General features: G+C 43.3%; 1 protein-coding gene across 8 annotated transcripts in view; it reads right to left on the bottom strand.

The window, feature by feature from the left end:
- Positions 1-1,095: 1,095 nt before the first annotated feature.
- The window catches only part of lrrfip1a (leucine rich repeat (in FLII) interacting protein 1a), a 45,396-nt gene continuing 27,301 nt past the window's right edge, over positions 1,096-19,190 (bottom strand). For 3 of the 8 annotated variants that reach the window (XM_030757525.1, XM_030757527.1, XM_030757530.1), the window contains 9 exons: positions 13,613-13,639; positions 13,382-13,507; positions 12,823-12,894; positions 11,903-12,073; positions 10,621-10,713; positions 10,317-10,409; positions 10,032-10,124; positions 9,778-9,922; positions 4,276-8,445 (listed from right to left, as the gene is read on the bottom strand). In XM_030757525.1, the coding sequence (XP_030613385.1) occupies positions 5,252-8,445; positions 9,778-9,922; positions 10,032-10,124; positions 10,317-10,409; positions 10,621-10,713; positions 11,903-12,073; positions 12,823-12,894; positions 13,382-13,507; positions 13,613-13,639 (4,014 nt within the window). In that variant the 3' untranslated portion in view covers positions 4,276-5,251. The other 5 variants (XM_030757529.1, XM_030757531.1, XM_030757532.1 and 2 more) reach the window with 4 other exon arrangements.

The following is a 19,190-nucleotide window of genomic DNA, read 5'->3' as shown; positions in this document are numbered from 1 at the left end:
AATGGTGACTTAAGCATAAAAAAAGGCTCCTAAACTCAAAGGGTGAGTCAGTGTTGTCTACAATCAATTTAAAAATTTTCTTTTGGCTCTTTTTTACTAGCAGCTTGTCACAAAAACACGTGTTTCCATTTTTATTTGAATCTATGAAAAATGACAAAGTTTGACAGGCAGAAAATAATATTCTGCACCAACATCGTGATTCCCAAAGAGCTGTTAGCCAAAATTTGGCATATCTCAGCACAGTGTGCAGCGAGTCCTTAAAATATCTGAGAAAACTGGAGAAGTGGAGGATAAAAGAAGTGCTGTCAGGCCTAAAAATCCACAAAAAAGACCAGACACAGGACCTGAGAGCTGCATCTGGACAAGGGAAACAGGGAAGTATGCCAAACATCAATCACTATCAGTCATGGATCGTCCTCCCCAGAGCCCGGACCTCAACATGACTGAAGCAGCGTGGGATCATCCTGACAGAGAAAAGAACAAAAGGCAGAAACATCCAAAGAAGAGCTTTGAATGTCCTTCAAGAAGCCTGGAGAGCTGCTCCTGCAGACTGCTTCAAGAAATGACAGAAAGCTGCCTCAGAGTTCAGACTGTGCTGAAGAGTAAAGGAGATCAAAACATGCTCGTTAGAACTGTACAAACTGTTTCTGCCATATGGACTGGATTTCCATTTATGTTTCTACATTTTAATAAATCTCTGCATGCATGCAGCAGAATATTAAAAAAATGAGGGGTGGCTCAAGATTTTTGCACAGCACTGTAACCCAAATTCCTTTCATTCACTCCAGAGGTTGATTTAATCATCAGCCTCGTCCACGCAGGTGAAAGCTTCTCGCAGGATTTAAAAACAAAGATTTTTATATCCTTCATTCAGAAGAATGGGCTACTTGCTTTGCGCTTCAGATATTCAGATATTGCACAATAATTTTAATTTCTTTGCTTTGATTCTTTTCTACAGCCCTTAAGGTGAAGAATGAACAGGCAGCATGTGCCTCAGATCTGACCCTGGTCTGCAAACGCAGCCTGAAACACGAAGAAAACCTCACGTTTGAAGCAGAAACGAGCTTCACTGCCGGGACTGAAATGAACAAACGGTGCAGTTTGAATTTTTTATTGCACAAAGGTTACAGTTCTTTGTTTCCTTGCAAACAGTTTAAAGCTCTGTAAACAGTGAAGCAGCATCTCCCCAGTGTGCTCAGCGTCTCCTGCCAACGCCGCCTTGAGTCCCTGTTGTCACACTTCGTCAGTAAGTCTCAGCGTTTACGTGGGAGCACAAGAGCCAACCAGTGACCGACTACACAAAACAGGCAGAAGCTCCGAGACACGAGCGTTTCCAAGGCGGATACACGCTGCGGGTCGAACAGGAAACTGGTGGCTACGTGATGTCATGTACGTCATGTTCGAGGTGCTGAGAAAACGACAAACACCCAGACTTTATGCATTTTCAAACTGATTTGGCTTCGGATGCAAATAAGAAAAATAAACAGGAAGCTGAAGGTAACAGTCTGAGCCGTGGGTGTCGGCGTCGTGCACCGTCCTGAATTTCTCTTCCCTCCGTTTGAGTGAGGAGAGGAAACATCCCGATGAGGAGCAGCAGCAGAAAGTCAGGGTGGGGGGGGTGGTTCTGGTTCAACCACAGTCACAATGAAAGCACACAATCGGGCGCGCCCCTCAGTTCCTCCATGTACTTTCTGGGTGTGAGCGCGATGCTACGAAAAACTCTCATGAGACAGAAAACAAAGAAATGGCACGTTGCTTGTTGGTGTTCTCTATTCTGTGGATAACTACATTTGATTTTTTTGTGTTTTAATAAGGTTGCTATTAGGCAGCTGAAAGAGAAAGCCAGATGATTCCCTTTTAAGCCAGTTTTTGGGTGAAAACAAGATGAAGCAGTTGGTGCTACGGAGTCTGCGCCATGCCGCGACTAGACTTCATCTTCTCCAGTCTTTTAGAAAGGTGGCTGTTGCTGGACTCGAGCTCTTCGATCTTGTCCAGCGCTGATCGCAGCTGTTGGATCGAACAGGAAGAGAGACAGAACAGATTCTTTTTAAAATCAGCCAGAACCTCTTAAATAATCCAGCTTCTAATTTTGGCGTCAGAAAACGGCACTCCACCTCTCTCTGGAGTTTCCGTTTCTCGGCCTTCAGCTCGTCCTCAATTTTTTCTGCGTTCTCTGCAGAAGACTTGTAGCGCGTCACCTGACCCTCAAGTCTGGTCACCTGCATAACAGATAAAAAGGTCTTTAAAGTTCAACATAACTAAGTCTTTAAAGGTGCCAAAAATAAGCATTTTATTTTGAAAATCTAAAAATCACTGAGGCATCATTTTTAAAAGAACAATTAAGTGTCTTTATTCTCATTATGTGGTCATAACTGATCTTAAAAAAAAAAAAAAAATCAAAACTTCGACATGTTTTGACACAAACTTTCATCATTGGAAACAATGTTTTACTTCTGGTGAAACCTACAGCGAATGTCACCAATAGTAACCCATCTATGGGGGGGGGGGGGGGGGGGGGGGGGCAATGAGCCCCACCGAGATGTTACAAGATCTGGGTCCATAAGCCCCCTAGTGCAACCGGCCCTGCCTTACCTACAGCCGAAGGAATGTTTTCACCTGTCTGGCTGTTACAGGTATGAAAAAGGAGCTCCAGGACACGAACACGGCTGCTGTGCTCTCTGATAGAAACCAAGACTGACCTCCTATACCAAGCTAGACAATCCAATCCACTCTCAGCTGGGATTGATCAACAGTATAACAAACCCCACGCTGTTTACAAAGAGATGTTATTTCTAAGTCTAATATTAAATCCAAAACCACCAGGTCCTCTGGTTATGCACCCGCACAGTCTCTTTCTGAAGATGCAGCTTTAACAGAAGACTACTCCAGAGATCTCAGTCCATTAGGCTGACCAGTATTACCAGCAGATAAGAAGTCCAGCCATGTCTCCAGTTTATAATTCTAAAAAAGGAGAAGTCAGGTTGTCAGTTACTTTCCCCAAACCTTCCACACAAAAAGAAACTGTCCAAACGTCAGTCACTGACAGTCAGACTCTGGAGTTTCCTCTTCGAGACCAGTCGGGAGACCTCGCCTTTCCATCAGCGGCCAGCTGCCAAAAAACCCCAAAAACAAAGCCACGTACCTACATTCCACTGAGACGCTTCTTCACCTCTGCTCCACACTTTTTAAATTCAACTGTGTGGACATAACATCTTAACTCCTGGTGGGGTGTACACCCATACCAGCGAAAGGAGGCAGAAAGTGCTCTGACACAAACGGAGGCGTCACATTCACATGGCAAGCCTTTAGGATTACTCACATCCAACTGTCCACATGAAGCAGTAAGACGAAAGAAAGACCACAGAGAAGGTTTTTGGTTTATCAATTACAGGCCACACACTAATGTCTAATGTTTCCCAGTTTGCCAGGCTGTCTATAAAACACAGTCGACACACACGCTCCACCACAATAGAACATCTGCCTCCAGAAATGTAGACAACAAGCTAACTCAGTTATGCAATGCTGCATGTAGCTATCTCAGGGTAGAAGTTGGAGTCTGACCAGAGAACCAAAGACTCACAAAGAGCCATCTGAATGATACTAAGGACCTCCACGGCAGAGACCCATCCAGCCTGCAGGCAGGGATACATGAGCTAGCTGGTTAACGGTGACTGAACTTTCAAAATAAAATGGTTCCATACGGCGCCTTTAATGATTCTTGTCTGCTTACATTTTGTTCTAATGCCGTCACTTCTTGCTCTGCCTTCACCAGTTTGAACTTCAGCTCATTAATCTGCCTGTTGGAGTCTCCTGGAAGGAATTTAAAAAGAGAAAATATTGATTTTTTTTTTTCTTCCAATCACAGACACCAAGTTAGAAACTACCACTGATTTACTTACTCTGTAATTCCATTATGTTTGGATCATTTCCATTTTCAATAATTTCACCCTCTGGGCTGCTGTCTGTGCCGTTTTTCTGAACTTTTTGTTCCAGCTGGGCCTTTAGTTTCTTTACCTGTATACAGAGACACACAAAGACTCACCTGTCAAATCTGTTAAAAACTTAAAACAATGAACAAAACATGAAATATAAAGCAAGACTGCAGAGGCAATGGTGCATTTTGGGCTATTATTCTTCAGTAACACATCTGCTTTCACATCCTGTGATTGTGGTAAACGGTACATGCGTGTCTCAGGTACTGCAGGGATCACCGACTCACCTGCTCTATCATTTTCTCACGCTCATCCACGAGTTTCCTCAGACGAATCTCTGAAAAATAAAGCCCATGTTTTGGAAAAATAAAGCATCACAGCACACACAAGTTTCCAATAATTGCAATGAGTTTGTTCCATCTTAAAAAGGAAAATAAGATAACATACCGGGGGTGGGAAGACCCGCAGAGATGATAGGGAGGGGGCTGGGGTTGATGCATGCAACAGAGCAGGCATCCAATGAGGGGGTGATGGAGTGGTGTGTGTGTGAGGGATGGGAGGGGGGTGTTAGCATGCACAAACTGTGGTGAGGAGGGGTCAGTGCAGCTTCCTGAACTGAACTCACACTGCATGACAACACACGGTAAGCTATAAAAGGTGTAAATGTGCAGAATACAAATATTTAATTAAAAATGTAATTAAAAAATTATTTAGAGCCAAATTTCAACAGGGAACAGCAGGGTGTTTATTAGCATTTCAAACTTTCTTCCACTTAGTGCAACAAAATGCAGAGATACATTTAACAGAGATGTGCCGAGTTCTTGAAAATGAAAATGGATTTAAAATCAAACTCAGGGTTTCTGAGAGTTTTTCATTCACACGCTGACACGAGGGCCAGAACGTGTTCCAGCTCGTTAGCCGGAGTCTTAATGAGAACGAAGCGAGTACATGACCGAGTTTACGAAGATGCGATGATGGTGTTGGAGAACCGTTGCAGAGCAAAATAATCAGTGATTTATGACATGTTACAAGCAGCAAAATAAATGTGCATCAATAACTAAATAAATGTACCTGTCGTATCAAGTGCGGCATGATCTAAAAGTAGAATCCTGCAGTCCACTAACAGTTTACATTCTCATCTTTCCACAAATTACATTTTCTTTGTTTGGTCAAATAACCTCATTGAAAAGAGATTAAGGTAATATACAAACTTACAGCAATATTTATTTTGGGAAGAATCAAAGTGCTTTGAGGTTTACACAATTTCCTAAACAGGTAATAAAAGAACAGTAAATTCAGAATATTAAATACATCCTAGACTATGACATCTTACAGTCCTCTTTGCCCTTTCCTTTGCCTTTCTTTCCACTTTTCTTGGACTGTGCTGCCCCTTTATTGCTGCCCACTTGGTCTGCACTCTTTGGTTCATCTTCACCCTGCAACACATTCTTGTCACCATCTATTCTTTCCTCTGCTGGTGAAGACACTGTCTGGTTAATGTTCTCTGCAACAGCACCCAAAATAGTTTCTTCCTCTGCAACTTGGCCTGCCTGGTCTCCTTCACCAGCTTCAGGTGTGTTTTTCTCTTCTTCGCACACATTTTCCACCTTTTCAGATGTAGCTTCCTCAGAGTTTTGCTCTTCTTGAGGCACGGCATCTGAGTCTTTATCTGCCTGGTTACTACCGCCATTGCGTTCAACTGGCTTGTTTTCATTTGACTCAGCATTATTTTGGCAGGGCCCATTGTTGCTTTCATCTGGCATGACTGTAACTCCCTCCTCAACGTGTTCCTGTTCTAGAAGAAGAGACGGTTCTACAGCTGCTTCAATATCCATGTCATCAAAATCAAAAGACTGCCCTTCATCTTCGTTGTACTCTTCGCCTTCGCTGTCCGCCTCAGTGGGTTGAGATGAATCTTTATTATCGCACTGGTCTTCGCTGGATTTCTGCAGTTGCTCAGCTGAAAGAGAGGACTCACTTTCTTCATCATGTTTATCATTTTTATGTTCTAGATTTTCTGTGACAGCTGATTCCTGATCAATTAAAGAACCAATCTCAGTGGCTTCTTTTGGAGTCTGTGGTGTTTCGAACACGGCAGCAGTACTGATCTCTAGTTCCTCATCCTGCACTACAGCCTCACTTAGACCCTTTTCAGTGCTGAAGGCTTCAGGCCTTTCTGTTGATGAGGCACCATCACAGCTGTCATGTTTTTCAGCTGGACTGACTAATTCTTTGGGTTCTTTCAGATTTCCATTGTCTGAATTATCAACATCCTGACTTGGAGATATGGCCCCGGCAGGAAGGCATTCTTGTTCGATCTCTGCTCTTGGCTCCTCATCACCTAACTCCTTAGGATCTTCATTGGAAATGTAGATGGGAAGGTCATCTCTACCCAAGTTTATGGCTTTGGATGGCTCCATGTCTGATGAACTTTTGATACCATCGAGGGAGTGATCAGTAGACGGTGGTAGGATGGGGGTGTCATCTTTACTCTCAGAAGCAGACTCAGGTTCATTAGCAGCAACATCACCATCGCCTGGAACGTGTGATTCTCCTTCAGTGTTGTTGCTTGTTTCAGGGCTGTTTCCGGAGTTGTTGGATGTGCTCTCACATTTACTGTCAGACTCAGCTTCATCTTCTGCTTGATCAGTACGGATGACGTCACCATCAGTTGGAATAGTGATGCTTTCAGAGTCATCTACACTGGAAGTACACTCTTTGTTGAAGCCATCAGTGGTCTCTGCACTGTTGGAGTGAAGGTTGGCTGTACAGACGTTGGCCTCTGCATCAAGAATTGGTATAGTTTCCATTTCCTTTACTTCCTCCCTCTCAAAGGTTTGTTCATGGTCTTGTTTGTCTTTTTCAGCATCTGTTCTGGATTCTTTGAGAGTTTCAACAGGAGAAACACTTTTCACTGCCTCTTCTGATTCTATAGTCTCCATTTCCAAAGTTTCTCCCTCGTTCTGTTCATCTGTAACAGGTTCCACTGTTATTTCACTGGGAGTTTCGGTGTTTTCAGAAGGAGCCACAGCTTCCACGTCATGAAATGTCTCTACTTCCAAAGTTTGTTCCTCATCGTGATCATACTCTTTGGAATCTGTTACAGATTCCTTAAGGGTTTCCAAATGAGAAGAACTTTCAGTGGGTTCCTCTGTCTTTACTGACTGTTCAGTCTGTGTTTCCAAAGGTTGTTCCTCTGTAACATCATCCACCGTTACTTTGTTGAGAGTTTCCTCTTGACAAGGGTTTTCAGCAAGTGACACTAATTCAGTTTCTTCTATCTTATTGGTTTCTAAAGTTTGTTTGGTGCCTTGATCATCCATTTTGGAAACTGTGCTGGATTCCTCGAGAGCTTCAACATGAGAAACCCTTGGAGTGGGTTCCCCTGTCTCTCCTGAATCTGTGATCTTTGTTTCTAAAGTCTGTTCCTGGTTCTGTTCATCCATAACATCATCCACTGTTACTTCTTTGGGAGTTTCACAAATAGTTTGAGTAGGTTCCACTACTACTTGTTCTACTGTATTGGTTTCCAAAGTTTGTTCCTCTTCGCGCTCATTTGAAACATGATCCATTGTTGGTTCTTCAAAAGTTTCCTTGAGAGGAACTTCACTGGATTTGATTGGTTCCACTGCATCAACTTCCTCAGTTTCTTTATTGTCCTGCGCGTTCTTGACTTGATCCATCTTTGATTCCTTGAAGGTTGCAGTGACAGAACCAGAGGTAGGTTCTGCTGCAGATCCGACATCATTTTCTGCTGGTTCTATGCGTTTGTCTTTCCGGTTTTCATCCGCCGTCTTCTGTTTGGTCTTATCATCTTGAGCCCCTCCTTTCTTTTTGCCTCTCTTCTTCTTTTTCTTCTTTTTCCCTGAGGCAGGAGTACCCTGAGACTGAGATTTACTCGGCGTTTCCTCTGCCTCGTCGTTCTCTGCCTCTTCTGCATTTTCAGGCTCTTGCTGAGGTTCAGTGATTGAAGCAGCTGCGATTGATTCATCAATTAAACTTTCTTTAGGAACAACTTCTGCATGTTTTTGTTGAGGGCATAATTCTGCATTTGTCAAACTACTTTCCTCAACAGCTTCCTGTTTGCCATCATGGACATCACTAGTCTCAACAATAATACTTTTGGTTTCTGTCTCGACTGCATCTGGACTACTCTCGTCTTTTAAATTGAACTCCTCAGACATTTCTGTTTCTGCAACATCGGGACTTTTTACAATCTCTTGAAGTTCAGGGCTGCAAACAATTACTTCTTTGGGTTCTGTACTGTCTGTAGAGTCACAGATTTCGGCATTTAAGTCCTTGCTGTTGGTTTCCTCTGTGGGTAAACATGTCTCTTCTTTTTCTGGAGGCTGTTCTTCGTTAGATGTTTCCAGTGTGGACTCATCAGCAGCATTACAGAGCAAATCAGAGCTCGTGTGATTCTCTTTGACTTCCTCAGGCATTTCTTGTTGCTGCTCTGGATCCACTTCTCCCTCTTCTCTGCTACTTCTCAACTCAGTCTCCTCTGTGTTGCCTGGGAGATCATGAAGAGCATACGGTGATGGAAGGCCCAAAAACAGCTCAGACTTAAAGACAAGACTTTCAACACTTCATCAGGAAGCGCATCAGCAGATGTAAGGCGGAAAACCTGGCTCATTCAGAGGCCAGAAAGAGAAGCAGAGAGCCAAGATGACCAGGAAGCACAAGATAAAGAGGCAGAAGAAGAAAGGCAGGAGGAAATAAGGCTGCTGATCCCCAGTACGTCAGCGTCAAAGAAAAGAAGGAGGAAATACTCCAGCTAAATTTTCACTGTACGCGCCAGATGTTGACGTCTAAAAGGAAAACCATTCCACCCTCTCGCTGTAAGACGAATCAGGATTTACACACCAACACCGCCCGCATTAACAAAGTTAGTTATGATTCAGCACTAATAGGTTTTTGGTGAAAGTGATTGAGATGCAAGAGTAACACAAAAGCCAAGCATTAGTAATGGAACATGATGAAGAAAAAGCAAGTCTGTTAATATGTGTTATACGGAAAAGCTCAGGATAAGAAAAGTGATTCTCAGTATCTTTCTTCTTGCTTTTCAATAATATGTCAGCCTGTCTCTCACTACAGGCTGACGTCACACTCGCTGATTATTTGTAAATATTTTTCTCTTCTTCTGCTTGGGCAGAGTGGTACAAAAAGCAGTTTTGTAATGTAATGTAGCCATTAACACCTGAATGGGAGTTGATTTTCTTAAACTAACCCAGCTAAGTTAAATTTACATTATTAGGGGTGTGTCCGCTTTGACTGACAGGGTGATGCAGACATGTGGCTGTAGCTGCTAGCTGTCTGCTAGGACGCACTTCAGGCATCTCAGGTGACTGAACTCGACTCGACATGTTTGTCGTGTTGTTGCATTTTAAAGCATTTGTAATGTAACTGGTGAACAAAACTAACATGGCTTGCTGTGTCCAAGTAAGTTTGTGCTCCAGTTTTGGTAAATGAAATTCTAATATTTTATCTAATATGCCACTTGTACAGATCCAAAGCTATGGACAGAGGCTAACTGGTCACCCCACTGTTTCTAAAGGCGAGTGGCCTTAACTCGTTTTTACTTTTCTCCAAAAACTACAGAGTATCACCAAGCTTATCCTTTACAGAACAGTGCAAATCAGAGTTTAAGTAACACGTGACGGCATGAAGCTGGGAACTGAAGAGTTCACTCCAAGATCAGACAGGAAAGTCAGATTACAATAGTTAAAAAATGCTTAATTTCATCATTATTACAAAGCATTTTGGAATGAGACTCTTCCATTAGTCTTACGCTGAGCCATGCAGTAAGAAGAGAGGAAGCTTTAAATTCCACAGTGGGTTTTACCGAGCATGCTGTTCCCCTCCGCTGGGGGCGTCTGAGAGTCCTGAGCTGGTTGGGATGCAGGGTCTGCGCCGGGGCACTCGTCAGCTTCTGCCACACCAACATCCCCATTGATGTTCAGATCAGGTCCCAACACTATTCCATGTTTCTGCACAATGAGCAGTACAATGTTAGCACTGGAATCCACAAAAAAAACGTCAGTTTCCAAACAACTAAAGCTAACAATGTTTTTTTTTTTCCTTCCACACACTGAGTACCTTCAGAATATCTTTCAGCTTCACCACTTCTTCTCTGAGCTCATCTCGCTCAGTTCGGATCGCGTCTGTGTATTCTTTCTGTCGCTCTAAGGCCTGAGCAGAGCCCCCCCGAAAGTGTGGCAGCGTGCAAAACAAAGTTAAAAGTGTGCAAGAAGTTAAAACAAGTAAAAAAAAAAAAAAAAAAAGAGGCATTCAGGGTCATGCAGAGAAGATACTGAATTCACGCCAGTAAAGGTGTCTGCTGAATTTGGAATAAATCAAAAACTGCTGGCTTATTGGCCATACCCCAATTTTTTTATCCTTCCACTCCACTGTCTCCTGCAGATCAGATATTTCTCTAACAAAACCCTCCTGTTTGACACGCAGCTGACGGATCTCCTAAACAGCAGGAAAAGGAAAGGAAAGAAAAGAAGTGCAGATTTTAACTGTGTGGGAAAAAGAATGAGAAGCTGTGAAAAGCACCTCAACATGCAGCCTCTCTGAGTGACACAATGAGGATAGGACAGACTTTTTTCTTTTTAAATTCTGGAAATCTGTGTGATGCATCACACTCAGAGTGACACACAATCCGCTGGGGAAAAATACTCACATTTAGCAGCTCTTCACTTTGTTTTAGCGTCTCTTTCATTTCATTGAACTGGAACTGAAGCACACTGTGGGCATACTTCTCTCGCTCGCACTCCTGCGGGAAGCCAGAGAGAGTTTGACATCCAAATAACAGAAAATGTTACAGCAAAGCCGCTTCTGTCAGTGTCAGTACCTTTACTGGATACTGTCAGATTACTGGGTAAATACAGGGACTGTATGAAGTTCATTATACTCCCCACATAGCTGATTTAATGAGCAGATGATATACATGTATCATATGTCCTAATGCACCCTCGTCAACTCTGTTTTATTACCTCCTCTAAGGAGGTCACGGTTTTGGTAGCATTTGCGTGTCATCCTGTCTGTAAACACGACAGCTCGAAAAGTTTTGAATGAATTCTGGTAAATGTTTGTAGAGGTGAGGAGGTCAGAGGTCATGTTAGCAGTCCATTACAATTTGGCTTACGTCCATCAAGGTCTTCAAGGGCAACTTCATGATTTACTGGTACAAAATGTTAACTTAGAAACTATGATAGTTAAACCACTGTATAAAGATTTAAAATCTGTCAAATTTGACCTCTGACCTCTCCTTCAAGGCTTTTAAAAGTATGTTTAAAAAGAACAAAGGAAACAAAAGACTGAATAGAAAATACTAAACTGTTGCTTTAAAGAGAAATCCTGCCAGAGTGTGAGCTGCCTGGGAGGAGGTTTTTGGTGCTTCCTGTTACAAATGTGAAGCAGCCAAGAAATTCAGCCGAGACTTGACCAAAGCTCTGCTTCGGTGTGATGACGTCTTACAGAGAGACACCACTCAGTTATGATGATTCCATGTCCAGTCTGACCTCACGGCCTCATTTCTTCCAAATACAAGTGCTTCAAACCTCTACTAGAACTGTATTCGTACCAAATGCAGGTTTGAGGGACGTTCACTGGCTTCACTTTTCAGATCTGGAAGCTATGCAGATATTTTTTATATACAGTCTATTTTTTCCCATAAGGTCTCTGCATGTCTGATTTCATTCAAATGACTGAGTAAAGTGACACAAGTTCCGGTTCTAGGTTTCCACTACAGCTGATCCAACAAACTCCTTAAAGCTCTGCTGCTGTAGTCCTCTGCAGAGTACAGATGGCGATGAGGCTGAGGAAGCCAGCTTATCCTCTGAACAGACTTCACTGGCTTTGATAGGAGATGCCACACGAGCCGAGAAACACTCATTTACAAAATCATATTTTATGGCGCAACTGCAAAAACACGACACGCTGCACAAAAACAGTTGTCGTACCTTGACTTTCTCGTCGTACTCCCGGCGTGACTCGCTCAGCAGCTCCTCCAGCTCCATGAGCGAGTCTTTGAGCGTGTCCACCTGGTACATCAGGTTGTTCTTCTCGTTGTCCAGCTGTGCGTTGGACACCATGGCCTTACGATACTTCTCCTCCACTTCTGCTAATGCATCCTGATGACAAAGAGAGGAATATCACACAGATGCTGGCTCAGATACACCAAGCTGTCTCTCTAAGCTCTTCTTTCCCCTCACCCTCCAACTAGTTGCAGCAGAAAGCTGCTCCTCCCTGACCCTGGCTGTGTTGGAGGTCTCTTCCTGTTAAAAGATAGTTCTTCTTCCCTACTGTTGCCAAGCACTCTCACAGGGCACTCTCTCCCTTTAATATTGTAGTATTTTTTGTACTACTTACTTATGCTTATGAGACGGCTGGTTTTATTAACCACTGCTGTGTAAATAAATTTGAATTAAACTGGCAGTGAATCTGATTTAAAGTCAGAATTATGAACTTTCTGTAAGTGAAAATATAGATAAAACAGGACATACACACACACACACACACACACACACACACACACACACACACACACACACACACACACACACACATCAAAAAAAAAGAAAGGCAAACATGCAGAAGTCAGAGTTACAGTACGCACTGTACTCATTTGAGTATCATGAGAGGGCTGAAAGTCCTACTACTACTTCACTCCTAGTTATTGAGGACTATCCTGAAGCACCACCTGAGCCACCACTAAACAGGAATTGGACAGGCTCTCCACAGGTTATTGATCGGTATTAGCAGAACTCTCAAAGCAAAGGATCTCATCACAGTTAAGCAAACAGAAAACCACAATAACCAGTTCAGGTTAGTGGAGGAAACCCCGTTAGTTAACAGTCTGGAAGGGCTCTCGGGTTTATACCTTGGCTTCTTTTAGGTTCTGTGTGTACTTGGCTTCCACATCCTGAATCTGATCCTTCAGTTCGTGAATCTCCTGGTGAGGAGCAGCAGCAGGAGCGGTGAGCGGAGAAGCACAGCGTGACAGCAGCAGTGAAGGTGAAGCAGAGAGTTTGGTGAACAGTTAATACGATGAGAGGAGAGCTTTGCAGAGATGATGAATATGGAAAAGACACGGCACAGACCGGCACACGGGAACGCTTTCAAAAGGGATTTTATAACTTAAAAACCAGCTTTAAAGCACTTAAAATTGAAAAAAAAAACATCAGTCCATTAACAAGCTGAGCTGTTTCAGAGGCTGCCTAAATAAATTTTGATTTTCATAAAACAGTAACCCTCTGAGTCGGGGGCTGTTTTAAATAAAAACTAAATCAAGAAAACTTTATTATAAACGCATAACTAAACTGAGTCTTTCTGCTTTTCATCAATAATCAATAACAAGCATCTGGCTCTGACACACGTTCAGCTGGTATTTTCACGCATCCCAGCAATCAGCGCGATCCTCTCTGTCCACGGGACATTACCTTGATTTCTCGTATGGAGCTCTCGGCGTCTACAGTTAAAGCCGTCTCTCCACTTCCTCTCCGGGAGGACGTCCCGCCTAACGAGGTGAGGGTGGCTGATGTTAAGGCAGAAGCTGCTCGAGATCCCTGACAGAAGGAAAAAAATTATTTTATCTTGTAAATACCAAATAAAACATTGTAGCAATAGCAGAAAATTCTTCTCTATTACCGTCAAAAGAAAGCATTTCTCACCTTCTCAAGATAATCTCTGTCCTCCACCTGTTGAGACAGATAGACACAGTCAGAGGAATCAGAGGCTCATGAGAGGCCACAGGGTCGAGAGGATGAACAGAGAGGAAGGAAGGAAGTCCCAGAGTCCTCACTACAGCCAGCTCAGCAGTGATTTACCTTCACATCCGCTGATAAAACACAACAGACCACATCTACTGCCATCTACTCACAAGCACAAGTTTATCTCAGCCTGTAACACCGTGTGAATGATTAGTCTGGGTGATGTCAAAACGCCTGCAGAAATTCAAACCATCAGCAGATCTGTGTTAAAACACCACACACAAAAACTGACGCAAATTAACCTCGGACGTAAACTCGGTGTACAGCGATCGCTTTTGCAGGGTTAAGTTCACAAGAAAGAAAACAGGCGGCAAACAAGAAATCAGACAGGAACTCAGCTCACATCGCAGCCCCGGCCGCCTGCCGGCGCAAAGAGACTCACGTCAGGAAAGTCGGGAATAGTGACATCGTCCAGGTCCCTGGGGAGGCCACTGCTACTGGCCGCGCTCCTCAAAATACTGGCAACAGAGCTGCAATTGTCCTGTGACGGCCACCAGGGGGCAGAACACAACCAGAAAGAAGCCAAACATTCAGAAGACGTCAAGACATCAGCAAACTTAGAAGTATTCATTAAAAAAAAAAAAAACACATCAGGGGATTAGACAGAAGAATATGATCACAAATTATCAGTGCTGCAAAGGTCATTCATCACATGACATGACATCATCACATGAGGCCCAATACCAAAAACACACTCTGCTGTCCACTGACAGAACGCAAACTAAGAAAGAAAAGCAGGTAATTCAGCAGTCTGGTTTTTTTTAAATGCCTGAAGTATAAAAACAAATATTTATTATACAACTTGCACATCCTGCAGCACACTGCTTCACAAAGATGTAGCTGATAAGTTAGCTGACACTAATTTAAAAGAGGAACATTTGTGGGACTGTTTTTGTCACTAATAAGCTTCACTGAGGGTCCTCTGTGCAGCTGCAGGCTGGAGACAGATGATCCCAGACTGCTCTGCAGCTCATCCAAACCTCAGTGACCAGCACTGACAGCCACAGGCTGTGGACCTAACCTGCACTTTAGGCATCAAAGTGTAATGACATCCTTTCTGCAACTATGCTGTTCAGGTTCACCAGGAATTACCTGTTTATACGCTCCACACAGAGCAGTGAAATGCTTTCATGCTGCAGACATCTGCAGAACAAACACTCAGCATAGTTCAAGTGCAGGAAGAATGATAAATGTCTCAGCTCTGGCAAAATATTCACTTGACACTTTATCACCAACACCTAAAAATGGACCGAAGGTCACACTGGTGATAGAGAGCTGGTAGAAATGCACCAGTCCTCCTTTCCCAGTCCTGATAAGACAGCTTTTCTTTTCTGTTTCTATGGGTTAGGAAACAAAACATTTTTCAGCTCAGTGTGAAGTCATTACTGCAAACACACTGCATTACTCTCCCTGCTCAGCCTCACTGTGAGTGCACCTCCTCACACACAGAGTGGAGCAGTAAACTAAAGTGAGTGCTGTGAGCTGGTCTGAACACACCTAAGGTGAACACGGCATATTTTATCATCTAATTCCTGCAAACAGTGAATCATGAGCTAAATGTTGCAGTCCTGATGGCAGAAGGTTCAAACAAAGCATCATGTCATTCAGTGGTATGTCCAAATCACATGCAGGCTAATTCATTTCAAACCCCAGGACGGGGAGGAGGGTATCTGGGGGAGGAGAGGCTCACCACTGGGCTGGTGCGGGCTGACCCGGCCCTGCTGGAGGCTCTGGAGCCGGAGCTGCGATAACTAGTGTACTCTAAAGGCTGCAGAGAGAAAATACTGTCATGTTTCTGTCTCCAACTACCATGCACACACTCACGTGGTGCCTTTAGTATATAACGTGCATTTAGCCTTCTTTGGCTTTACCATAACATTCACAAACACATCTGTCATGCAGCAAGCAGACAAACAAAAATGGTCCACAGCTTTATTTCACCACAGATTCAGAGTCAGATGGAAACTGTGGACACAGGGTGGGTAATTCAGACAGAGAGACTATATGACAAAGTCCTGGGGTCAAATCACGACCCACAATCTGAACCACAGCCTCACTGATTTTATTCTGAAAGATCTGACCGCGCACTTCCTTCCTGCGTGTCCACTGGCTGCTGTCCTTGGTTCAGCGTGTCGTGTCCGAGATGTGCAGAACGCCCTCTGAGCATCATCAAAATGACGTCTTCATAACTTCAGACTTATTTAAAACACCTCATGCTGTAAGAAGCTCCATGCTTACCGTGATCAAGCCTCTTATGGTGATAAACAATAAAATAATACTAATTTAGGGCAGGAAGCTGATAAAGACATTGTAAATTCTTACATCATCAGGTTCGCAGGGAGTTTAGGCTCAGCAGTGTGTAGAAGTGTCCAACAGAAGGTCCCACTACATAAACCATCACCAAACTCAAACTGCATCCTGAATGTAATGATTTTAAGCTGAATCAGTCCTGAAGTTGTAAATAATCTCCAGCTTCCTGTCTTACGCTTCTTCACTGCACCTGTTTGCACCTCGTACTTTCTGTCTGGCTCCAGATTTTTAAACTCTGAGTTTTAATCAATGTGCTTAGCTTGAGTTTCTTACTAACTCAGTATGTGTTACTCTGTGTTGCAAATTAACTATAAATTAACTATAAAAGCTGTTGTGTGTGTTCATGTTAATTATTACTGACCATAGAAACAAACAATAAAATAACAAATATGCAATTTATACATGAATCATTTTAAGAAGCAGATCGTTCACCAAACTACGACTGTGGATGATTTACAACCACTGGCTCGCCCACCGCTGCTGTTCACGCTCCTTTTGAGAGACTGTTAGTAACATCGATCCAGACCACGTCTGCACGAGTCAGTTAAGTCACACACGTATCCATCACACTGGCAAACACACACACACACATGCCACAAGTCCAACAAAATCTTACATGAGAGCTGGCGCTGATGCCTCGTCGTGACCCACTGTCTTCATATAAGGAGCTCTGCACACACACACACACACACACACACACACACACACACACACACACACACACACAGGGTCAGCTGAGGGTCTCAGCAGTGTGAACAGACGAGAAGCTTTCTATCATTCAAATGCTATTCGATGCTTTTCTGCTCAGTGGGGGAAAAAAAAACCTGACAGCTGCCTTCAGTGCCCGATTCAAACTGTGCGCTGTGAGTTTACTGTGTGAGGAAAACTTTAACTTAAATATTTTGCTCTTGAGATGAACAAGCTCAGTTGCAGTTACTCATGCTGGTGTGAAGAAGTGCAGGTGTCTGGTGAGGGGGAGGTGCGGAGGGGAAAAGGTGAGCTGAAATGAACCAACCCTACGATAGAGCTGCTGGCTGAACTGACTGAGTGACCTGTAGAACTGCAGGAAGGGACGAAGCAGGAAGAAACAACGATGTTTGCATGAGAAATGAATAAATAACGATTTAACTTTAAGCTCTGCTGTCTTTTTGCCCCCACCATGAAAGATGAAGCAGCAGAAATCTGTGTGTGTGTCTCTGGTGGTCTGGCTTTCGTCTGCATACAGACCTGGTAACCATTGAAAGCTGAAGCCGGGTTTCTGGAAGAGGACAAACCGTTGAGGCTGTACAAGTCAGAAGAAGCGTAAGAGGCCTGAAATGAGGAGGAGAGCGAGAGTGATGAGCAGAGATAAGAGCGAGACGAGTGAGGAAAACCGACAGGAGGCTCAGAAGGTCACAACGCTCTGCTAAAATGCTGATGCAGCATTTAAGAAGAGTGCAGCAGTGTGTGAGCGGCTATACAGTGTGAGCCTATAAATGTGAAGCAAAACACACACACACACACTTACTTCATGGCTTCATCACACAAATGCATCTTCACTTTGAACTACAGTACTGTGCAAAAGTCTTGAGCTTTCTTCATATTTTGCTTCCGAGGAGCCAGATATTTTAAAGTGGTCTCATTCAGGCTTTCTGGAAGTTTTCTTTGGACATTGGCCGCTTTTTCATTCTGCATAAAAATGCTCCTAACTCAAGGGATGAACTAGTGTTGTGTCTACACGTAACAGACAACTTAGCAAAGGGCCAATTTGTTATTAGCAGCCTGTCACAGAAACACATCATTTGTTCCCATTTCTTTAGTTGACTCTACGGAAAATGGCAAAGATAACAGTTTGACAGCATAAAATAGCATTTCCGCACCAATAAGATGATTCCCAAAGAGCTATTAACCAAAAACCTGGCATCTCTAAGCACGGTGTGCAGTGTGTTCTTAAAATATTTGAGGAACCTGGACAAAAGAAGAAGTGTCAGGCTAAAAAATCTGTCTACAGCAGATGAACAGTCTCTGAAAGTCCTCAAGAAACAGGAAAAAAAAATCTAGCAAAAACCTGAAACAGGACCTGAGAGATGGACCTGGACCTTCAGCTGATCCATGTACTGTTCACTGAAGCTTCATCAGAAATGGTCTAAGTGGCGGCTGTCAAGAAGCCATTCTTAAGGAAGGGAAACAGGGATCTGTGCCAAACATCAATCATTATCAGTCATGGATTGGCCTCCTCAGAGCCTGGACCCCAACATGATTGAAGCAGTGTGGGATCATCCTGATGGAGAACAGAACAAAAGGCAAAGAAGAGCTTTGGATGTCCTTCAAGAAGCCTGGAGAACTGTTCCTGAAGACTGCTTAAAGAAATGAGAGGAAGCTGCCTCACAGAGTTCAGGCTGTGCTGAAGGATGAAGGTGATCACACCAAACACCGACTGTCAGGCTCATTAGAACTGCACAAACCCTGTTTCTGCTGTATTTCCATGTATATTTGCATATTTTAATAAATCACTGCACCGATTTAACATTTTCTTTGCAACATATAAAGACATGAAGGGTGGCTCAAGAGTTTTGCACAGTATAACAACTCTTTATGTGTCCTTCCTGCAAAAAATATGACAGTCATGTTTGAAACTTGTTTTTAATTCAAAGACAATCTCACAGCTGCAAAAATGCATCAAAAACACAAAGAGCCAGACTTGAAGACCACAACAGGAAATTCAACAACTAAACATGCACCAGTGAGTGACAGAGCCGGTTAACCCACACACACAACACACCTCAGTTCAAATATTTCAGTTAAAATAATTTCAGCAGCAGCAGCTGCTTTGGTTATTAGTCATAAGTTCGGGCAGGGAGGGGACGGCGTGCAGAGCCACCCACCAGCTGCAGGTCTGATCGGGAGACACGAGACAGCCGGCTGTCATCGTTCAGTCTGGAGCTCTGAGAGGCGGGAGGCACAGGTGAGAACATCAAACACTGCTCAGCAAAACCTCAGCTCACATCACCTCCATCCTGACAGCACAAACCTTTAAATCTCAACGCATGCTCTTCAAAATAAAGCAAACAACCGTCAGCTTAATGAAAGCTAACGTTTCTCTTACAGGTGTGGCCAATATAATTAATATAGTTTAACTTAATAATTAAGGGTATTTATAGTTCTTTTTTCTGTTTAAGAGGGGAGGAAT

The sequence above is a fragment of the Archocentrus centrarchus genome, chromosome 21, assembly GCF_007364275.1.
Source record: "Archocentrus centrarchus isolate MPI-CPG fArcCen1 chromosome 21, fArcCen1, whole genome shotgun sequence".
NCBI classification, from domain to species: Eukaryota; Metazoa; Chordata; class Actinopteri; order Cichliformes; family Cichlidae; genus Archocentrus; species Archocentrus centrarchus.
The sequence above is the reverse complement of the archived record's forward strand: the minus strand, read 5'-3'. Positions and strand labels throughout refer to the sequence as shown.